The 18,274-nt window shown below is 46.4% G+C and overlaps 1 protein-coding gene across 10 annotated transcripts in view; it reads left to right on the top strand.

Annotated features, from left to right (window-relative positions):
- CACNA1C (calcium voltage-gated channel subunit alpha1 C) overlaps positions 1-18,274 on the top strand; it is a 431,119-nt gene that overhangs the window by 400,482 nt on the left and 12,363 nt on the right. For 5 of the 10 annotated variants that reach the window (XM_039383226.1, XM_027726697.2, XM_027726698.2 and 2 more), the window contains 10 exons: positions 2,266-2,331; positions 5,477-5,568; positions 6,390-6,555; positions 7,435-7,562; positions 9,228-9,324; positions 11,641-11,743; positions 13,733-13,834; positions 14,838-14,965; positions 16,115-16,249; positions 17,242-17,594. In XM_039383226.1, coding sequence (XP_039239160.1) covers positions 2,266-2,331; positions 5,477-5,568; positions 6,390-6,555; positions 7,435-7,562; positions 9,228-9,324; positions 11,641-11,743; positions 13,733-13,834; positions 14,838-14,965; positions 16,115-16,249; positions 17,242-17,594 — 1,370 coding nt within the window. Of the gene's footprint in view, positions 1-2,265; positions 2,332-5,476; positions 5,569-6,389; positions 6,556-7,434; positions 7,563-9,227; positions 9,325-11,640; positions 11,744-13,732; positions 13,835-14,837; positions 14,966-16,099; positions 16,250-17,241; positions 17,595-18,274 lie in introns of all 10 variants that reach the window. The other 5 variants (XM_039383225.1, XM_027726696.2, XM_039383223.1 and 2 more) reach the window with 1 other exon arrangement.

Genomic DNA, 18,274 nt, shown 5'->3' with positions numbered 1-18,274 from the left:
TGCAACTACTGGGAGGCTCCTTTGGTAGCTAAGAATAGTCTCTGTGCTGCTCTTGATTCAGCCACTCCCACTGTCAGAATGTGGGATCCCTGCAGACTTTGGCACAAGCTCCTCTCTGTGTCCCCATATGCTTCCAGGAAGCGTCTCTGCTCACACAGGGCAGACTAATAAGCAACGAACTTGTGCTGGAGTTAGATCCCATCGTAACTACCACGTGCCCTGGGCATGGCACAAAGTGCTGACGTACAAGTTGGGGCACTGGTCAGAGGAGTGTGTGATGGGAAAATGCTCAGCGGGCTTTCCGTCTGCAGAGACAGCAACAGAGCTCAGGCTGGTGAGTGGGAGGAGGAGGAAGTGAGAGGGGTGCTGAGGGCACGGCAAGGCCATGGGAATCACAAGGACAAAGTGGTAAAGCCAGGGAAGGACAGAGACAGAGGCAGACTAGGACAGAGCCCGAAGAGTAGAATATGGGAGGTGGGGAGCTGAAGGAGCCGTGGGGAATAAGGGACAGAGATAAGTGGGAAGGTGCATTAGTGGAAAGGAGTGGGCTGAGCAGAAGAACATGAAAAAGAAGTGGAGGGCCAGATGGCCAGGACAGAAGATACTTTCCCAACCCCATTTAAAAGACAGAAGAACTGTTATGGTTATACACCTCAGCCCTTGTCTGGACACTATCCCAGGAGCTCTTAGGTTTTGAGTGTACCAAGTCCCAACCTGATCATCACGAAAGGTTAAGAGCCCAGTTCTGAGCTGGTGTCTCTCCAGTGACATTGTGAGGTAACCATACAGATTTGTATGACCCCATAAAACACAGAGGAATTTGCCCCAAACCTCAAGATGATGATTACAGGCATTGTCTAAAGGTTTTAATTTTTTCCGTTTTAATATTCAAATCGATTTGAGATTATTTATGTTGACCGTAGTCAAATCTCCATGATGGCCAGTGAAAATTTTTCCTAGATTCTTCCTATGGGATTTAGCTGTGTTGAATTTAGGATCATAGAAAGCTTTGGGTTGGAAGGGACCTTAAAGATCATCTAGTTCCAATGCCCTTGCCATGGACAGGGGCACATTCCACTAGTCCAGGTTGCTCAAAGCCCCATCCAACCGGGCCTTGATCACAGAATCACAAAATATGCATCCACAGCTTCTCTGGGCAACCTGTTCATGTCTCGCCACCCACACAGTAAAGAATTTCTTCCTAATATTTAATCTAAACCTACCCTCTTTCAGTTTAAAGCCATCATCCCTTGTCCTGTCACTGTATGCCCTTGAAAAAAGTCCCTCTATTGCTTTATATAGGCCCCCTATAGGTACTGGAAGGTGCTCTAAGGAGCCTTCTCCTCTCCAGGCTGAACAAACACAACTCTCTCAGCCTGTCTCTGCAGGAGAGGTGCTCCAAACCTCTGGTAATGTTGAAGTCTTGTTATATTCTGTGAAACTGAGTGTTCAAAGTCCAGATCAGGGACTGTGCTCACATTTTCAGGATGAACATGTTCACCCATTGCCTCTGAAGGAAAGTCTGGAAATCCCTGGTCTGAGCACTATGTATTTCAAAAGCAATAGAGTAGAAAATTCCTCCTCAAAAGCCTGAGCTTGTGAGGTCCCGAGCTGTGCCCGTGATTCCCGTTAGCGGGAGAGGAAACCGGTAGCACTCAACACTTTGGTGATTGCACTGGTCTCTTCCTTAGGCGGCAGCTCTGCATATCAGGGCTCTGCATTTCCTCTTCAGCAGCTGATCACAGACACTTAGTGCATTGCAGACACCGTCAGGGACACCTAGCTCGGAACAGGGAAGATGTTGATGCTGCCTTAGGTACTTAGGATGGTGCCAGCCATTGTAGCAAAAGCTACAATTTGGATTTCAGCAGCTGTTGCGGTTTTTATTTCACCAGACTGGATCAAGGAAAAAAAAATCACATTGCTTTTAGTGCCAGAATAATGCTGGTTATGAGAGCTTTCTCCTCCTGGTAAGCAGCTGTAGACACTGGTTTTGCCCTCGCTTTCCTCGCTCCGTCAAGGGCAGGACTGACACGCAGGCAGCACAGCTCCACCACCGCGAGTGGGAGCAGAGCGGAGCCCGCCTGAGCTGGGTGGTGGCGGGGAGGGCAACCAAATGTGGGCCTGTAGAGGCATCTAGTGGCCACCTGCCCAAATTACAGACTCCACGTCTGGGGCCAGCCTCCGCCTGGTTTCCCAAAGCCAGGAGCATGAGGCAGGTTTGGTGGAGACACAGTGCTCTTTCTTTCTTTCTTTTACTTCTAGGCTCTCCCCTACGTGGCTCTATTAATAGTGATGTTGTTCTTCATCTACGCTGTGATTGGGATGCAGGTAAGATGCTTGAAAGAGCTCAGCTGTGTCTGTCTTCCCCTGTTAGACCTTGGGCACTGTCTTATAGAGTAACTAGATCAATGTGTGGTTGTAGGGGCTTGCAAGAATGTTTTCACCCAGTCAGGTGAAATGGCAGCTGGCCTTGGTTAGAAAACATCGTCTGCCTATGCACTCCAGAAAAAAAAACCAACCAAACAAAAATATTGACCCATTTAATGGCAAAACACAATATGCAAATAGTAAAAGGACCGTGCCTGCCCTCCACACTCTCGAAGGAATATCCATAAAGGAGATTTACTGCCTTGCCTGTTGGTTCAAAATAGTTTTTTCAGTGGATTTATGGCCATGCTGCACTGAAAAAAACCTCAGTTTTTCTCTCCCATCACTTTCACGCTGGCGTAAATTCCACTGAGTTGTAAAGAGCAGCTTTTGATCTACACCCTTGAAGGTAAATATGGGATCAGACCCAGTGTACCAACACTGAGTTTGTGCCAGTTCTTCATGAAGTTGCATCAATACAACATCCTATTCAGTGTGCAAAATGAGCTTGGAATCATCCTGACCATTCACCTGTGCGAGGAATGATGTTGCATAAAGACCATTGAAGAAAGCATGTGATATAGGTACAGTCTGTGACAGCCCCAGCCTCATCTGTTATGCTACTTTCCAAGCTAAACTTCATTTTCCACTTCAGTGTTAATCAAAGTTCTCAGATGAGTCAGCCATCTGGGACCAGAGACCACAGTATAGAAAGGCATGGCATAATTGCTTCCAGAGGTCTTCAAACATGACAGGCTTTTTGGTTTCACAATGCCAACAGAATTTGTAATGAAATTCATCTGACCTCTGTGACCTCTTTTGAATTTGTTTCCTGTTATTATAATCACATGTTTTCAGAGACTCCATCTACTCTGCCCCACTTTGAAAAATAAAACTAATTTTTTCTTGAATTATCACAGGTTATCTCAATGGCCCCAGTAATTACAGCTGTAATTTAGTCTACTATGCTCATGCTGTAAACTTGCCACTTTTGCCTTTAATACCTAACTAGCTCAAATGGCCAAGATCTTGCAGAATTACCTGTGCTATACAGAAAATCACTTCAGAGTATTAAGCTAGTGTTACGTTGCCATACAAAGCATTAAAAGTGGCTTCCAAACACCCACGCAGACGGAGTCTACAATGATCAGGGCACTGCCAGGGCTAGATACTTTATTCTGTAATTCTATTCCTTTTTTTGTCAGCTAGTTCTAAGTTATCTATTTAAGCCTTGGCTTGCATTCAAGTCTCTGTTTAAATCATTTCAGCAGCCTGAAGATCATGTATCTGTCTTTCACATTGATCTAGATTATTAGATCCCTTCCTGCCCTCCTGTGAGGGAGCAGGAATGAGCAATTTTTCTCATTTTCCCTCTTTGCTTAGAGCCCACAGACCTGTTATCATCACTTTTTGTCCAAGTGGCATCTCAGACATTTTGTGTGCTGCTCTCTTGAACCTGCTGACATGTGGAGTTCCCTCACACATAGGAACATATAGGAAAGAAAATCATTCCTCACTCCATTAAGCAGCTACTATGAAAGACTAGATGTACCAGATCTGACGAAAATATCAGAATTTCCCATATAAAGGAGACCTACCACTTTATCTCGGCTGCTGCCATGACTTGGAGCGTAACAACATTCAAGCCTCACTACCTAATGTGCTCAAGTGGAAAAAATCCAAGTTGATGCTGATGGATGAAGCCACTCATATGATGCCCCAAGAGACACAGACTGGAAAGGCCATAAGAGAGGAACGACTACCTATAGCTCCTCCTCAGTACCTAATGCAAAGCACTCATAGCAGCTGCCACCAGTACCTCATGTGAGAGGGAAGCTGCTGGTTTGAAAGGAAGACCAGATTTCCAGCATTGGAAGCTCCCTTGCCTGTGTTTGCCTGAAATGAAAAATATGGGTTGCCTCAGCTCAAACTGCCTCTGAGCATTAAACTGTCCTCCTGCTCCCCTTCAGTGCAGCTGGGGGCAGTTAGGGCTGGAGAAGGCCCACTCATCCATGAGGAACCCCTGCAGGAGCCTGCCATGTGCAGACCCTCCCTCCCGTCTGGCACGGCCTCCCCGCCCTTGTCCCCCCACTTCTCTCCACATCATTGTTTCTCTTGGGGTGCTAATTATCGGTGACATTTCCTTGAAAAGAAGCTCCATGTTCTCCCAGAGCTGCTCTGTTCCTGCTGCTTGTTTTGGCTGTGAGATTACAGCTCTCAGTCCTCGACATCTTTGCCACGTTGTTGTCGATGGGGAATAAATAGTCCTGACTATGCTGTGCAGAGACTTTTCTGCCAGGCGAGATTTGTTAAGCTCTCAGTCCCACTGCCCGAAAGTACCAAAGCTGTCTAAGATTTTTTTCAAAGAAACCTGAAAACTCTGCTGCACTGGGGACTTCATATCTGAGGTCAGGCTGCTAAATAGGTTTGCTGATGGTTGTAGCCCTCATGCCGTGACTGGATGAACAAGTTGGTGCAGCAAAAGTTGGTTGGGCACAGGGGGAGGCTGTAAGCCGTCCTTGTCTTGGCAAATCTAGTCATGGCCTTTGTGCTGCTGCATTCTGGGAGGTCCCCTGAAACACTTGCTGGTGACAAGCATGACTATCAGAAGGGCAGGCATTCAAACAATCTCCAGACTCTAGTCAACGTACTTTACATTGTTTCGGAAAGATCCAAGGCACCCCACAGAGTTGGAAGCTCAAGGCTTTGCAGCTGCTGGTCTTTTGCTATCATTTCCTCCTGCTGAAGACAGATGAGCAATGAAGGAAGCAGACTTTCTTCTGTATTATTGATTTCTTTCAGCTGGGACTCCCCATATGAATGCCTGTTAAAATAAGGCCTTATATTGTGTATTCACAGTGTATGAGTAAGGAAGGATATCTTGTTTTAACATAAGATGCCTCTTGTTACAAAATTAGTGCTTTTCTGGTAATAAAGTACAAGCCAGGGAAGCAACAACAAATATGAAAGGCATATGGAAACATTCTTTTAATAGAAGAGCAGATTCCGTTAAATATCAGAATCAGGGTGAGGCCAAGAGCTGCAGGTGACAAGAGCTGTGGGGATTTTGCAGGGCTAATCTGAAAAGACCTCTGCTTTCTGCCAGGTGTTTGGTAAAATTGCGCTGAACGATACCACGGAAATCAACCGCAACAACAACTTCCAGACCTTCCCCCAGGCAGTGCTGCTGCTTTTCAGGTGGGTGTATGACAGGTCTGGATTGTGTCAGTCTGGGAGCACGATTCCTCTGCTCTCGGGCACAGCTTATCTCCTTCTACCGTGTCATGCTCACGAGGTGCATAGAAACATGTTGTCCTTTAGCAGAGGAGCCTGGGAGTTATGTCAGATGGAGTGGCCAGTCTCAAGCCTTGTACCCCCACCAGCTGACACTGGCCAACACTTAGTGCTGGGGAGGGAGGCAGGTGCTCCTACTCGGAAGGAAGGTAGCCAGTTTTCAGTGCTCTCAAATGTTGATATGCATCTAAAACTCCTTTCATTCAAATCTAGCCAGTGTGACTTCTAGCAGGGAAAGGGACATGATGGCCTCATGCTTAGGCATGGCCATACCCAGCTCAACTTAGCACATCATCCTACTCCAGCTGAGGCCAGCTGGACTGTGGCCAGGGAGGGAGGGGTGCTGAAGGGGTAGGAAGTTGGTACAAATTCAGCACACTCTCTTCATTTTGAAGGACTTCTTGCGTGCAATCCATATGAGATGCAATCCGTATTGAGATGTGTCACACACATCTCAATGGCTGTCTGGTTGGAACAGGAGAGACCCGTACCCACATTAAGCCAAAGCCAGTCAGGAATGAGGACTGATGATGGCAACAAAACCAAACAGAGGAGTAGGGTATGCCAGTGTGTCAAAGCCCAACCTTCAGCCTAACTTGCTCTTCATTAACCTCAGTGGCAAAATTCCCATTAATGTTCATGGGAGCAGGAACAGGTTGCTAATTTGCCAGTCCCTCTCACATCAAAGGTCAATGATGTCTTCCCTTTCCCTTTGCCATGCCCAGGTGTGCCACTGGTGAGGCCTGGCAGGAAATCATGCTGGCATGTCTCCCAGACAAGAAGTGCGACCCGGAGTCAGAGCCGGCCAACTCCACCGAAGCCGATCACTCCTGTGGCAGCAGCTTCGCCGTCTTCTATTTCATCAGCTTCTACATGCTCTGTGCCTTCCTGGTGAGTCCACCCCAGCAACCAAAACCTTCCCTCTGACAGGCTGAGCCTCTGCTTCCCCAGATATCAGCACTGCGCAGGAGAAGAATGATCTCAAATAGAGGAAATCTCCCCATGGGGTCTTTCCCAGCAGCACCCTTGCAGTGACAACACCCCTTCCTGCCTCCCACCAGCTCTGGGGGATGCTCTGCTCCCATCCCAATCCTTTGTGCACAGCAAAGGAGCGCTCTTCCCCCCCTCCCCCTCAATGAGAAAACCAAATTAGCGTGTTGTGGGCTGTGCTGAGGCTAGCAACGCCTCAGCCACACTTCCCACCTTCCCTCCTACCGTCCTTCTGGATGCTGAACAGGTTTTTCCTCCCCTGCCAGCAGCAATGACTGTGAGAATACACATATCCCACTTACATCTGCTCCGTGTTGGCTGTGCGGCATTGCTCAGAGCGACAGCACATGCTCTGCAGCTGGCACCAGTGCCCAAAACTCTCCCAGTGAACTGCAGCAAATTTGGAAAGTTTTGGTCTTGGGCCAGAAGAAGGGACTTTCATCTCAGCCCCACTGCCTATAGAAGATAAATCCAAGGTTCTCCCACCCCATTATGCCGGGCAAAGACCCAGGTTAATAACAAGTCACCACAACACGTCTAAGCATTCGGCAAACTTGTGCCTCGTCCATTTAGTAGGGAAGGGAAAAGTGTAACGAGCTGAGAATATTCCACCTCTAGGCTCTTCCCATTTAAACTAGGGGGCTGGCATGGGGGAACAGAGAACCTACCCCTCATAGCTTCCTAGTTTTATGAGTCCAAATAAAGACCTTAAATGGAGAACTCAGTAAAATCTACTGTTACTTGCCTCTTCCATCATGTCATCTCTGTCTTTGTTTGCAGATCATCAATCTTTTTGTAGCTGTTATAATGGATAACTTTGATTACCTGACACGGGACTGGTCCATTTTAGGACCACACCACCTGGATGAGTTTAAAAGGATCTGGGCAGAGTATGACCCTGAAGCTAAGTAAGTAACCCAGCCTGGATATCAGAGCTCCTCGGGAGAGCAGGCCCATTATTTTCTGTTCTCTAAACCCATTGCAGTAAGTGGCATGTTCCTCCTGCAGGAACACTTTTTTTTTTTTCTTTTTTTGCAAAACTCCTAAAATAGACATCTCCACGAGGTACTGCTGGTTAATCTGTAAGCCTGAAGTGCAAGGATACTCACAAAAATCTCAGCCTTTAGGCTGCACTGTTACTTGGCAGGACATTGCTTCACTTTCAGTCGGAGGGGAGATACAGACTGCTTAGGGAGGGGCAGCAGGAGACTGAGAAAAGGAGATTAGAGGGATGGTTTATTGTTGCATGTGTTTTGGGATATTGACTCTTCTGCTTGACTTTCTACTCACAGTAGAGCTGCTGTGCTCAGATCTCCATTTTGTCATATGTCGTATAGGCCCATCACAATCTGCATGTACACATGGCTGCATTACATTGTCTGCAGGTTACTCACATCAGCAGACTTGCAGGGATTTAAAGTTACACTAGAACAACTCACATGAGGGCTTAACTGACATTCAGTATTATATGCTCTGTTTGACACATGCTCAGGCTTAAAGTGTATTTAGATCCCTGTGGCATTACAGTACAGTTGACAATTGTAATTGCAAAACCCCCTTCATAATGCAAAAACTGTGGAAAGAGATTTTGGTGTAAATTAAAAGCAGATCTCTTTAGGAAGCATAGTGTCAAGTTTAATTTGGGCTCAGGTTCTGCCATATGTGAGGTTGTGTCACATTATGAAAGTGATACGTGAATTTGAACATTTCTTCCCATCTATGTTGACTTCCTGGGGGGACTTTTAATATGGATGAGGAATAAGCCCAGAATTCTAATAAATACACCATTTGTTAACTAAACAGATGCTACTATTTGTGCTTGTTTGGAGGCAAGACTGCAGTGGCTGAAGCCATATAAGAGATAGCCACTTGGTTCAGATGATGTCCTGTTCTTCCCTGTCTATAAATGGGGAGCTCTTTTTCTTCCTCTTCCCCATCCATGTCCCATGCCCCACCTCTGGCTCTGGTAGCTTTCCTCCCTCCATGAGAGAATTCTTCTTTTGAGATGCCATTTACAGAACTTAAGAGAAACCCAACTGCTACTGTGAAGGAAGTTCAGCACTTTGTTTTGTGCTGGCCCTAGAGACAGCCCAAAGCATAAACAAGTATCAGAATGCTTGGGGCTATTTACGTGGGTCAAAAGTGGGTAAAGCACAAGGAAGAAAAAAGGCTCTTTGCACCACTGTGCCTCCTTTAGACCTAAGTAAGTAAATAAACAGATATTTATTTTGAGCAGGTCAGTGGTGGGGAGGATAACCCCAAATTGTCAGTTCATGCACTAAGAAACTGCAACATTCAAACACTGAGGTCAATTTTTGCAAGTATTGACTTGTGTATGACTGACAGATGAGTTTTCTGTACTGGTACAAGTTATATGAGTGCTGGGCAAATCCTGAGGAATGCAACAAATGCAAGAGGCCTGGAATAATGCATTAAGCTCTGCCTGGGCTACAGGGAGAGCCTGGCAGCTGGAGAGACCTCAGTGACACTTCCAGCTGCATCTGCACTCTGCAGGTGGATCAGCAGCTCACCCCGTGGTCAGGATGCAACCCTCACTGTGCCTTCTTTTTTAGGGGACGCATCAAACACCTGGATGTGGTGACGCTGCTCCGGCGGATTCAGCCCCCCCTGGGCTTCGGGAAGCTCTGCCCTCACCGGGTGGCTTGCAAAGTAAGGCACCCTGCGGCTCGCGGAAGGCCGTGGTTCACGGCGGCTAAATTATAGATTCAATCACACAGTCACAGAATGGTTTGGGTTGAAAGGCACCTGAAAGATCATCTAATTCCAACCCACATGCTGTGGGCAGGGACACCTTCCACTAGACCAGGTTGCTCTACACTAACGAGCCTGCGGTGGCATTTTCCAGCTGACCCTGCCACACCCACCGGACACCTTCCAGCTCACTGCCTGCCAGGCAGAGCTGGCAACAGCACATGTCTGAACGGCTGTCCTGCACCACTCACCAGCTCCTCTGGGCTGCAGCCACCCAGTCAAGGGCTGGAGGGTCACTGGCAGGCAGGTTGTCCACTACTAGTCAAGGGCATCAGTGCACTGCCAGCCCTCTCTGGAGAGGAGAGCGCATCCATGCTAACTACAGCTCTCAAGTACCAAGAGCCACACACCTGCTTGTACTATTAAACACGCATCCTGAGACAGATTAGGACACTTAGAAATAACAGGGAAAGTAAAAAATATCTCTAAGGTTTTCTTTGGACTAAGCAGTGCACCATAAACCTAGTGTTTTGTCTCATTCATTCCTGCTTAAATAACTGACAAATAATAAACAGCAAAGTGAGCATGGCATTAAAATACACAAAGAGCAAGGACAGATTTTCTGTGAAAATCTCTCACTCATTTCTTTGGTTGTGAGACTCTGGGTATGAAAAAGGACTCTCTCTAGTGAACCATTATGTGTTTATAACCTCTATGCTTCCTTCACTTAAGTTCTTTGTTCATCTCCTTGCAAGTCCCAGAGTTTGTATGTGAAACTTGTAGTTGTCTTTTTATGTAAGTCTCAGAGAAAAATACAAACCCCGGAGCCTGTACACAGAAATATGTGACTCCTGTGACCTACTGCTGATCCCTTTCAGTCTGCCATCTAACTATTCCTTGCTGCCTCAATCTGGTTCAAAACCCAAAGGCTATGATTGCAGTGGTAGTGAGGGGGGATGACACTCTGTCTTTTAACTTGGTTCTGAACCAGACCTGTTGCATGAAAGTTGCAGAAGGCAGAGCTCAAACAAAATCAGGCCCTGAAAGCATAAGAGTTCAAGCCAAGACTCCAGTATCTCTTACCTCCTGGGACAGAAGATCTGGTGACTCTGTGACATCTGATTCATATACATGTTGTTAGTCTTACTGAAATTCACCCTGTAGTTGCAAAGTACTCAGCACTCACTCTCTGTCCTATATGACTTTACAGAATTAGTACAGGCAGACACGGCCTTGTTTTAAAAGGGAGAGGGGAAATAGTTGGATAAAGCAGACCAGCTTTTAGGTTCAGCTAATCCCCTTTCTTCAAGCCTGTCACCTAAATGAAAGATTCTGTCTCTCTGTATATATGCATTTGCACCAGGTACAGCTTTAATGCAGATGAGTTTGCAAGTGCCTCGTGAGGTATGAAGAAAGCACTTCGTTCCTGATAGGAAAAAAGTCAAAAGTTTTGAAAAAAATCACTGTGCGTGAATTGTCAGCAAGTGCCCACTGACCACGGGGGAAAACAAAGATGAGAAAGCAATAGCCAAAACTGAAGAAAACAGAGTAGTAATGAAAGAGACACCCCAGGGCAAACACACCATGGTTGGGGCCATCAGTGGAATCATAGAATGTTTGAATATCCTGAGTTGGAAGGGAGCCACAAGGATCATCAAAGTCCCTGCACAGGACAACCCCAAGAACCTCACCACATGCCTGAGAGCATTGTCCAAATGCTTCTTGAACTCTGTCAGGCTTGGTTCTGTGACCACTTCCCTGGGGAGCCTGTTCAGTGCCTAAACACCACTGAGTGAAGAACCTTTTTCTAATATCCAGCCTAAGCCTCCCTTGACACAACTTCAGGCCATTCCCTGGGGTCCTGTCACTGGTCACCACAGAGAAGAGTGAGTGCCTGCCCCTCCACTTCACCTGGTGAGGAAGCTGTAGACTGCAATGAGGTCTCTCCTCTCAGTCTCCTCCAGGTTGAACAGACCAAGTGCCTTCAGCTACTCCTCATACAGCTTTCCCTCTAGACCCTTCAGCATCCTCATTGCTCTCATTTAAACACTCTATAATAGTTTTATATCTTTCCTATATTGTGGTGACCAAAACTGCACACAGTTGGTGGATATGACAAGTATTTTTATCATTGTCTAACTAAATCCACAGGCCACGGATGCTCACATAAGAGGGGTGGCAGGTCTGGAGGGTGTCATGAGGACATAAGGAAGAGCATACTTCAGTTCATGTGTTGGCAGTATGATTGTTCTCTTTCTTCTCTTTATTCCACAGCGCCTTGTCTCCATGAATATGCCACTGAACAGTGATGGGACTGTCATGTTCAATGCCACTCTCTTTGCTTTGGTCAGAACAGCACTGAGGATCAAGACAGAAGGTAAGAAGCTTGCTGACTGCAAGGGTACAGAGGTAGCTGAGTGGTGTTCACACCAAAGTGTGCTGAGCTGGAGTAAACCAATAAGGATACCTTGTGCAAAATTATCCAAATTACTCATATGCAGCACATGGGACAAAAAGCAGTGTAAAGAGGTTCGGAGGAATAGTTTCTTCTAGGAAAGCACAGTGTTTCCTGTTACCTAGGAAGCTGATGCTTCCTATGGTATCATATTATTGATCTCATTCTTCACAATGGTCTAAAGGTTTAAAGTTTTAGATCAATGCTCAAACAGCTGCCAGGGGAAGGAAGAAGGGCAAAGAAGCCTCCTCCTTTGTACACTGTCTGCAGAGCTGGGCTGCTTTTCGACTGCTGCCATCACTGATCTTCCAGTCCAAGGGAGGCAAAAGAGCTTGGACTCAGGGGTCTCATCTCACTAAAACTCCTCCTGCACTTCCATTAGCATGAGTTAACATTACATTGTAGGAACAGTGGTGTTTTATAAGACAGATGAGAAGTAAAGAGACTGTTAATAGCTTTGCACAGACAGCAGGTATAGTTGAGGAAAACAGACAAGATTTTGAGCTCAGCTTGTCATCTTTGTTGCACTCTGTCACCTGCTGTAATGAAAGATATTGGTCCTGAGTCAAAACTTGGTTTCAAGTATTAATGAGATGCTTTAAAAGAGCATGTAGGTCTATGATTCACACCTCTGCCGCAGTAGTGGCTGCATTACATCTCAGGTATGGGAAAGCAGAGACCAGCAGAACCCTAGCTTACTGTGCCAGGATTATACACAGCTGAGACAAAAAACAGTGATAAAATTAAAAAACTCTATTAAGGCTTTGAATATTGTGCTAAACAGAATTTGACTGTAGCTAAAGAAGCTCTCCTGAAGAAAAGCCATCTGCAAACCCTGTAAGATATCTCAGGTCTAACGAAACAGACACACAGAAAGGACTTAGTTTTCTTGTCTGAGTAGGATGCATCCTATTAAGAGAGCTACTGCCATGCAGAGCCCCATGCAGCACACTGAGGAGCCTTAATGCTGGGGAGCAATAAGAAAAACTGCAGGAACCACACCTTTAGGAGGACAAGATACTGGTTTCATACACCTAGAGAGAGAAGAGAGCTTCAATTATATTACGTACATTTTAATGTACATAAATCAAGAAATAAAATTGAAGGTGACTCATTTGGAAGGAAACAGGTATCTAGAAGGAAAGGATATAAACCAAATCTGCTTCACTCACTCTCACGGGAGTAATGTGGCTTAATTAACGTCTCATTTAACTCAGAGCCCCTTGGAGGAACATGTAAAGTCTAAGTTCAGAGAGTGTCATACAAGGCTTGTTATAGCCTATGCTATTCTTCAGAGAATAAACATGTATATCCTGGGACAGTCCTCTGAGTCAAACAGCAAAAGCCTTGCACTTGCCTCTGGTGCCTTGTCAGAGCACTGTGCACACCCTCCGAGTCAGACTCTTGGTACCATGTGCAGGAGCTTGGTATCTGCTGGGAGGCAGGGATTGCAGTAAGTAGTTCTTGAGAAGTGCTGCAAGCAGTCACAGGTCTTCAGATTGCCAGCTGCATCTTTACCACCAGTTATTTGTGATCCCCAAGCTGTAGTTTCATATTAACTGACCTCTGTTTTCATTATATTCGACCTTCACTGGATCTGAATTAAAAAAGTGTTAGATGCAATTGTTGCTTTTTGGGATGAGGTAGCACCATGGATCTGGTTGTTTCTGGCTGTTGCCCACTATCAGTCAGTGACTGTCACTTTCCTACCCAGATATGAGTATGCACATTTAGGAAGAAGAGCTCTTGCTGTGAGGGGGCTTTAGCAACAGTCAGAGCATCTCTTGGCCCAAAACTTTCCACTACTGAAAAAGCTCTGATATTTTCCTCCTGAGGTTGCCATGCCAGACATGAAATTGCTCCTCTGCAGGGTCTGCTTAGTTCCTGTCTCTGATGATTTTCACCCTGCAGGTAACCTGGAGCAAGCCAACGAAGAGCTGAGAGCAATAATTAAGAAAATCTGGAAGCGCACCAGCATGAAGCTGCTGGACCAGGTGGTGCCTCCTGCGGGTGGTGAGTGCAGGATCTTGTCCCAGTCTCTGAATGTCTCTGTTTTTTTTCTCCCATCTGTCATGTCCTACTGCACCTTGTGATCATCAGGTGGAATATGGGGGGACAGGCTTTCTTCTACAAGCCGTTAACTGTATTTCATCAGGCTGAAATCTTTTCTGCCTATAGTATCATGAATATCCCATTCTTATTGCTGAGAAATCAGGGAAAGAAGAAAATGTGCATAAATAGGAGTTAGTGCATGGGCATCTAGTTAGTGCATAGTGAGGCCTTTACTGACATTCCAGGTGGTTCCATGGGCTATAGCACAAAACAGCACTTGGCAGCAGATGCAGCAGATGCAGCCGAGTGCTGAACCTTGCTCGGCCTGCCCTGAAGTCAGTGGACCATGTTTCACAGCATTTCCAGAGGGTTTGGAGAAGGGAGGAGAGTTACCTGGAGAAAAACATTTTGGCTGACTGATAGTTTTTATTGAGTGAGAATACAGCAATGGCTGCATTTTAGGGTGGAGGTGATGGTTCCTGTTCGCTCACACCCATGTGAGGCACAAGTGGACAGAACTTCAGTGCAGAGAAGGGCCAGGTCAGGTCGAGGATGTATGATCAGTCAGATCATGTATTACCCCAGGCTGTCACAAGACAGCAGCATGCTTTGACCCAGACTGCTGCTATAACGAGATCCTTTGTGGTTAACCGATACCAGAGACTGCAAAGGTCAGATGTACTTCCCCGTAAACCGTATACATCCAGAGGTGCACAGCTATAGGGGTTCTCTGCCAGCGGAGACAATCTATCCAAATGCCACATGCACCTCTCCTCCTGACTACTTTACAGCAAGCTCTGGTTGTGGAGCAGTCCCTTCCTTCAGCTCTGTATCCTGGCGCCATGAAAAGCAGACGCGCCCTGCGGTGCCCAGTGTTCCTGCTGCGAATCCCAAGGCTCAGAGTAGCACATACACTGTTGAAATCAGTTGCTTATTTGATTTGTTTTTTAACACCCCTTTGCAGATGACGAGGTGACCGTCGGGAAGTTCTACGCCACTTTCCTGATTCAGGAGTATTTCCGGAAGTTCAAGAAACGTAAAGAGCAGGGGCTGGTGGGAAAGCCCTCCCAGCGCAACGCGCTCTCCTTACAGGTGACAAGCGGGCACAGAACGGACCGGGGTGGTACAGTAGAGGCAGGTGACCCCATTTCCCTCTTGACCATTCTGGGGGCTGGATTGGGCTATCCCTACTGGAAGGGGGTTTGTAGACCCCTTGAATTATCACGCCACTCCTTTTGGGTGACTATGTATGTGCCATGGGCCCACATCCCTTAGCTCTGGAAATGGAAGGCACAAGTGAGCTATAACCACAGTTTATCAATCTGTTGGGAATATTTGAAATTTGGGATCCTTTCAGAGAACTGGTATGAAGTGTCCTACAGACATTTGCTTATTTGCACGTACCTTCTACCCTTTCTGAGGGTAGTCATTGTAACAGGGTCAGAGAGACCATGTTGCCAGGTGGCAAAATCAGTTAAAAAGCAAAAAGCATATCTGGATGCCAAGGCCATCCAATGGACAGGGCATCAGGCTCAAAGAACTGGGATCTGTTCACCTCTCTGCTACATGTTCACTAGGTGGACTACCAGCTATGTGAAAGAATGAGAAAGCCCCATTGACTGTACAAGCAGCACCATTTATGTCCCTTGAGGGTACAGTGAGGAAGAAGGGTGACTCTGGAATTTCAGCAAGTTAAAAAGTGCTGTGATGTGGGCACAAATACAGAATGAGGTCTCAGTATACCCACAGCTTACTGCCCTGGATGGACTCCTTGGAACAGATTCCAGTCAGCGAGGGGTTTGAGGACTATCCAGGTCCAGATGCCAGAAGTTTAGCTATTAAATCCATATTTAAGCTGCTGATTAAAAAGAAGAGATTTTTCAGAGGCACCAGAGTACATGGTTCAGCTGGAACTGTGACTGCTCAAGGGCTTCTGGTTGTGGATCTGAGAACCTAGAGTTGAAAGCACAAAGACCTGCTTAGTCAAGCCTGTGGATTTATGTCTGTGTCCTGTTGTGATGAAGCCAGGGGACTAGCAACAAACATTCCTGGCCTGTATTGCTAAGAGTTTCTCCCTCTCTAAGCTGGAGATGAAAGAACAGAATTTGTTGGTGTTTTTCTAGGAGCTGGGGATGCTATGCTAAGTAAAGAGCTTCACAGAGCTTAGGAAGAAATGGCAATGCAGTTATTTCTCCCATATCCACTCGGAGATATGAAGCTCTATAGTTTGCTGTTTTGCAGGCTGGTCTGCGCACACTCCACGACATTGGCCCAGAGATCCGGCGAGCAATTTCTGGAGACCTGACAGCTGAGGAAGAGTTAGATAAGGCCATGAAAGAAGCTGTCTCTGCTGCCTCTGAAGATGATATCTTCCGGGTAGGTGCTGAACAAGTTTGTGAGTTGAGACTAGGCCAGTAGTTGAGCTCAGAAAGCTACATTCTCTTTTATACATTCTGCATTTCATCTGGGTCTTCCTTCTTGTTTTGTAGGTCCTACTAGAAAACAGCATAGTGAACCTAGGAGGCCAGGTCCTGGGATGTTTGCACAGTTTTATCCCAATTTCTTCTCTCTTTGTCTCAAAGGAAACTCCTCAGTGGAAGTTTCCCTCACAAAATCTAAATTAAAGAACAGATCCGTTAAACCATCTCACAGTCTGCAGAGCAGCAGCCAGGCACACTTTAGTGTTTTAGTCCACTCTTTTCTGTGGCACAAGTAGCATCCTTCCAAAAAGTACATCAGAACCCAATAGAGCTCTTATAGAAGGAGGAAATTTTCTGAGCAAGTTACCTAAATCTTTTCTTTCTTATTTCATTCCTATTTCTTGTAATTGTCTCCTCTGGTAATTTTTCCTCCCTCTTGATGTTTTCCTCCTTTCCTTACAGAAAGATGCTGGCAGTCCTTTTCATTACTCACCACCTAAACAGTACATAACTGGCTCACTAAATTTTTCATCATTTCTTCCTCCAGGTGATTAATAGTTTCTGATGCTCTTCTCAAATTCCCTCTCATGTCTGAATGTTCCTTCGCAACTGCACTGGGAAAACTAGACAGGAGCTACCTGGTTCTTGCATTCCTACCCAGTCCTGCTGTTCCAGGACTGGTGGGAGGTGTAGAGACACCTTTGCCTCACCTATACACTTGGCCAGTCCTCTGAAATATCATAGAAAGCTAAAGTTTTCACAGCCTGTGTGTACCTAGTCTCTGTGACAGAGAAGTCCACACAGTGCCTTCTGGAAGAGAGAACACCAGTGCCATGAACAGTTTGGTTCTCACTTTTTTTTTTCCAAGAACAGGCTAAGCAGGAAACGCCAGGGCCCTTGCACATCTTCTCACTCACAAAGGGAAAATCATTTCTGTTTTTCTGACAGAGAGCTGGAGGCTTGTTTGGAAACCATGTCAGCTACTACCAAAGTGATGGCAGGAGCGCATTCCCCCAGACATTTACCACCCAGCGACCTCTGCACATCAACAAGTCTGGCAACAACCACGGAGATACCGAGTCTCCATCTCATGAGAAGCTGGTGGACTCCACCTTCACTCCCAGCAGCTACTCATCTTCAGGCTCCAATGCCAACATCAACAATGCCAACAACACTGCCCTGTGCCGCTTCCCCAGCCCACCCACCTACCCCAGCACTGTCAGCACAGTGGAAGGCCATGGGACCCCCTTGTCACCCACGATATGTGTGCAGGAGGCTCCTTGGAAACTACCATCCAAAAGGTGAGTTTCATAGCAGAGTAAGTCAAGGGACGTGCATGCAAACACCAGGGCACTGCTGCCCAGCTGAAGTCACCCCAGACATTGCCCAGCTTGCAGCCTGGATTGAGCCTTCTGGTTCTCCACTTGTGCCAAAGCCCACAGTGCAACAGATATGCATCAGTTGAGCACTGCAAAGCAGAAGCACTCTTACTGATCAACTCACTTGTTTTGTTTGGGCTTTATCATGAAGAAACCTTTGTAAGAACCAAAAGGAGCCTTATTTATCCCTCCTTCACCACAGGGAGGAGTTTTATCAACTGGTAGCTGAAGGACACTGCAATTCATTTCTTAATCGCCCAGTAGGGAGCTTTGTGGAAGTCAGTGGTTTTCCATTCAGTGGGTCACATCCCTACAGAGGTTACCAAAAGCATTCTGGGGGAGGGAGGCAAGGTTTTCAGAAATGCAATACTGTGCAACACAAAGAAAATCCTGTTCTCTGGTCAGTTCTCAGGCTCTCTACACGCAGGTGTCTAATACGAAAGGAGGATCATTTTTATCAGAGGGGGATTTCAGTAACATCAGGAAGGAGCTGGAATTTATTTTTTTCAGTGCAGAGAGTGGGCAGTGGGAAAAGGTGGACAAATGCTGCCCCTGGAAAGGACAGAATAGGACAATAAGACAGAGGAAATTCAGTGGGTGCA

This window comes from Pipra filicauda, unplaced genomic scaffold (genome assembly GCF_003945595.2).
Source record: "Pipra filicauda isolate LSUMZ 115617 unplaced genomic scaffold, ASM394559v2 scaffold2_size9829703_pilon, whole genome shotgun sequence".
NCBI lineage: Eukaryota > Metazoa > Chordata > Aves > Passeriformes > Pipridae > Pipra > Pipra filicauda.
Note: the sequence above shows the minus strand (reverse complement) of the source record. Positions and strands in the feature narration are given on the sequence as shown.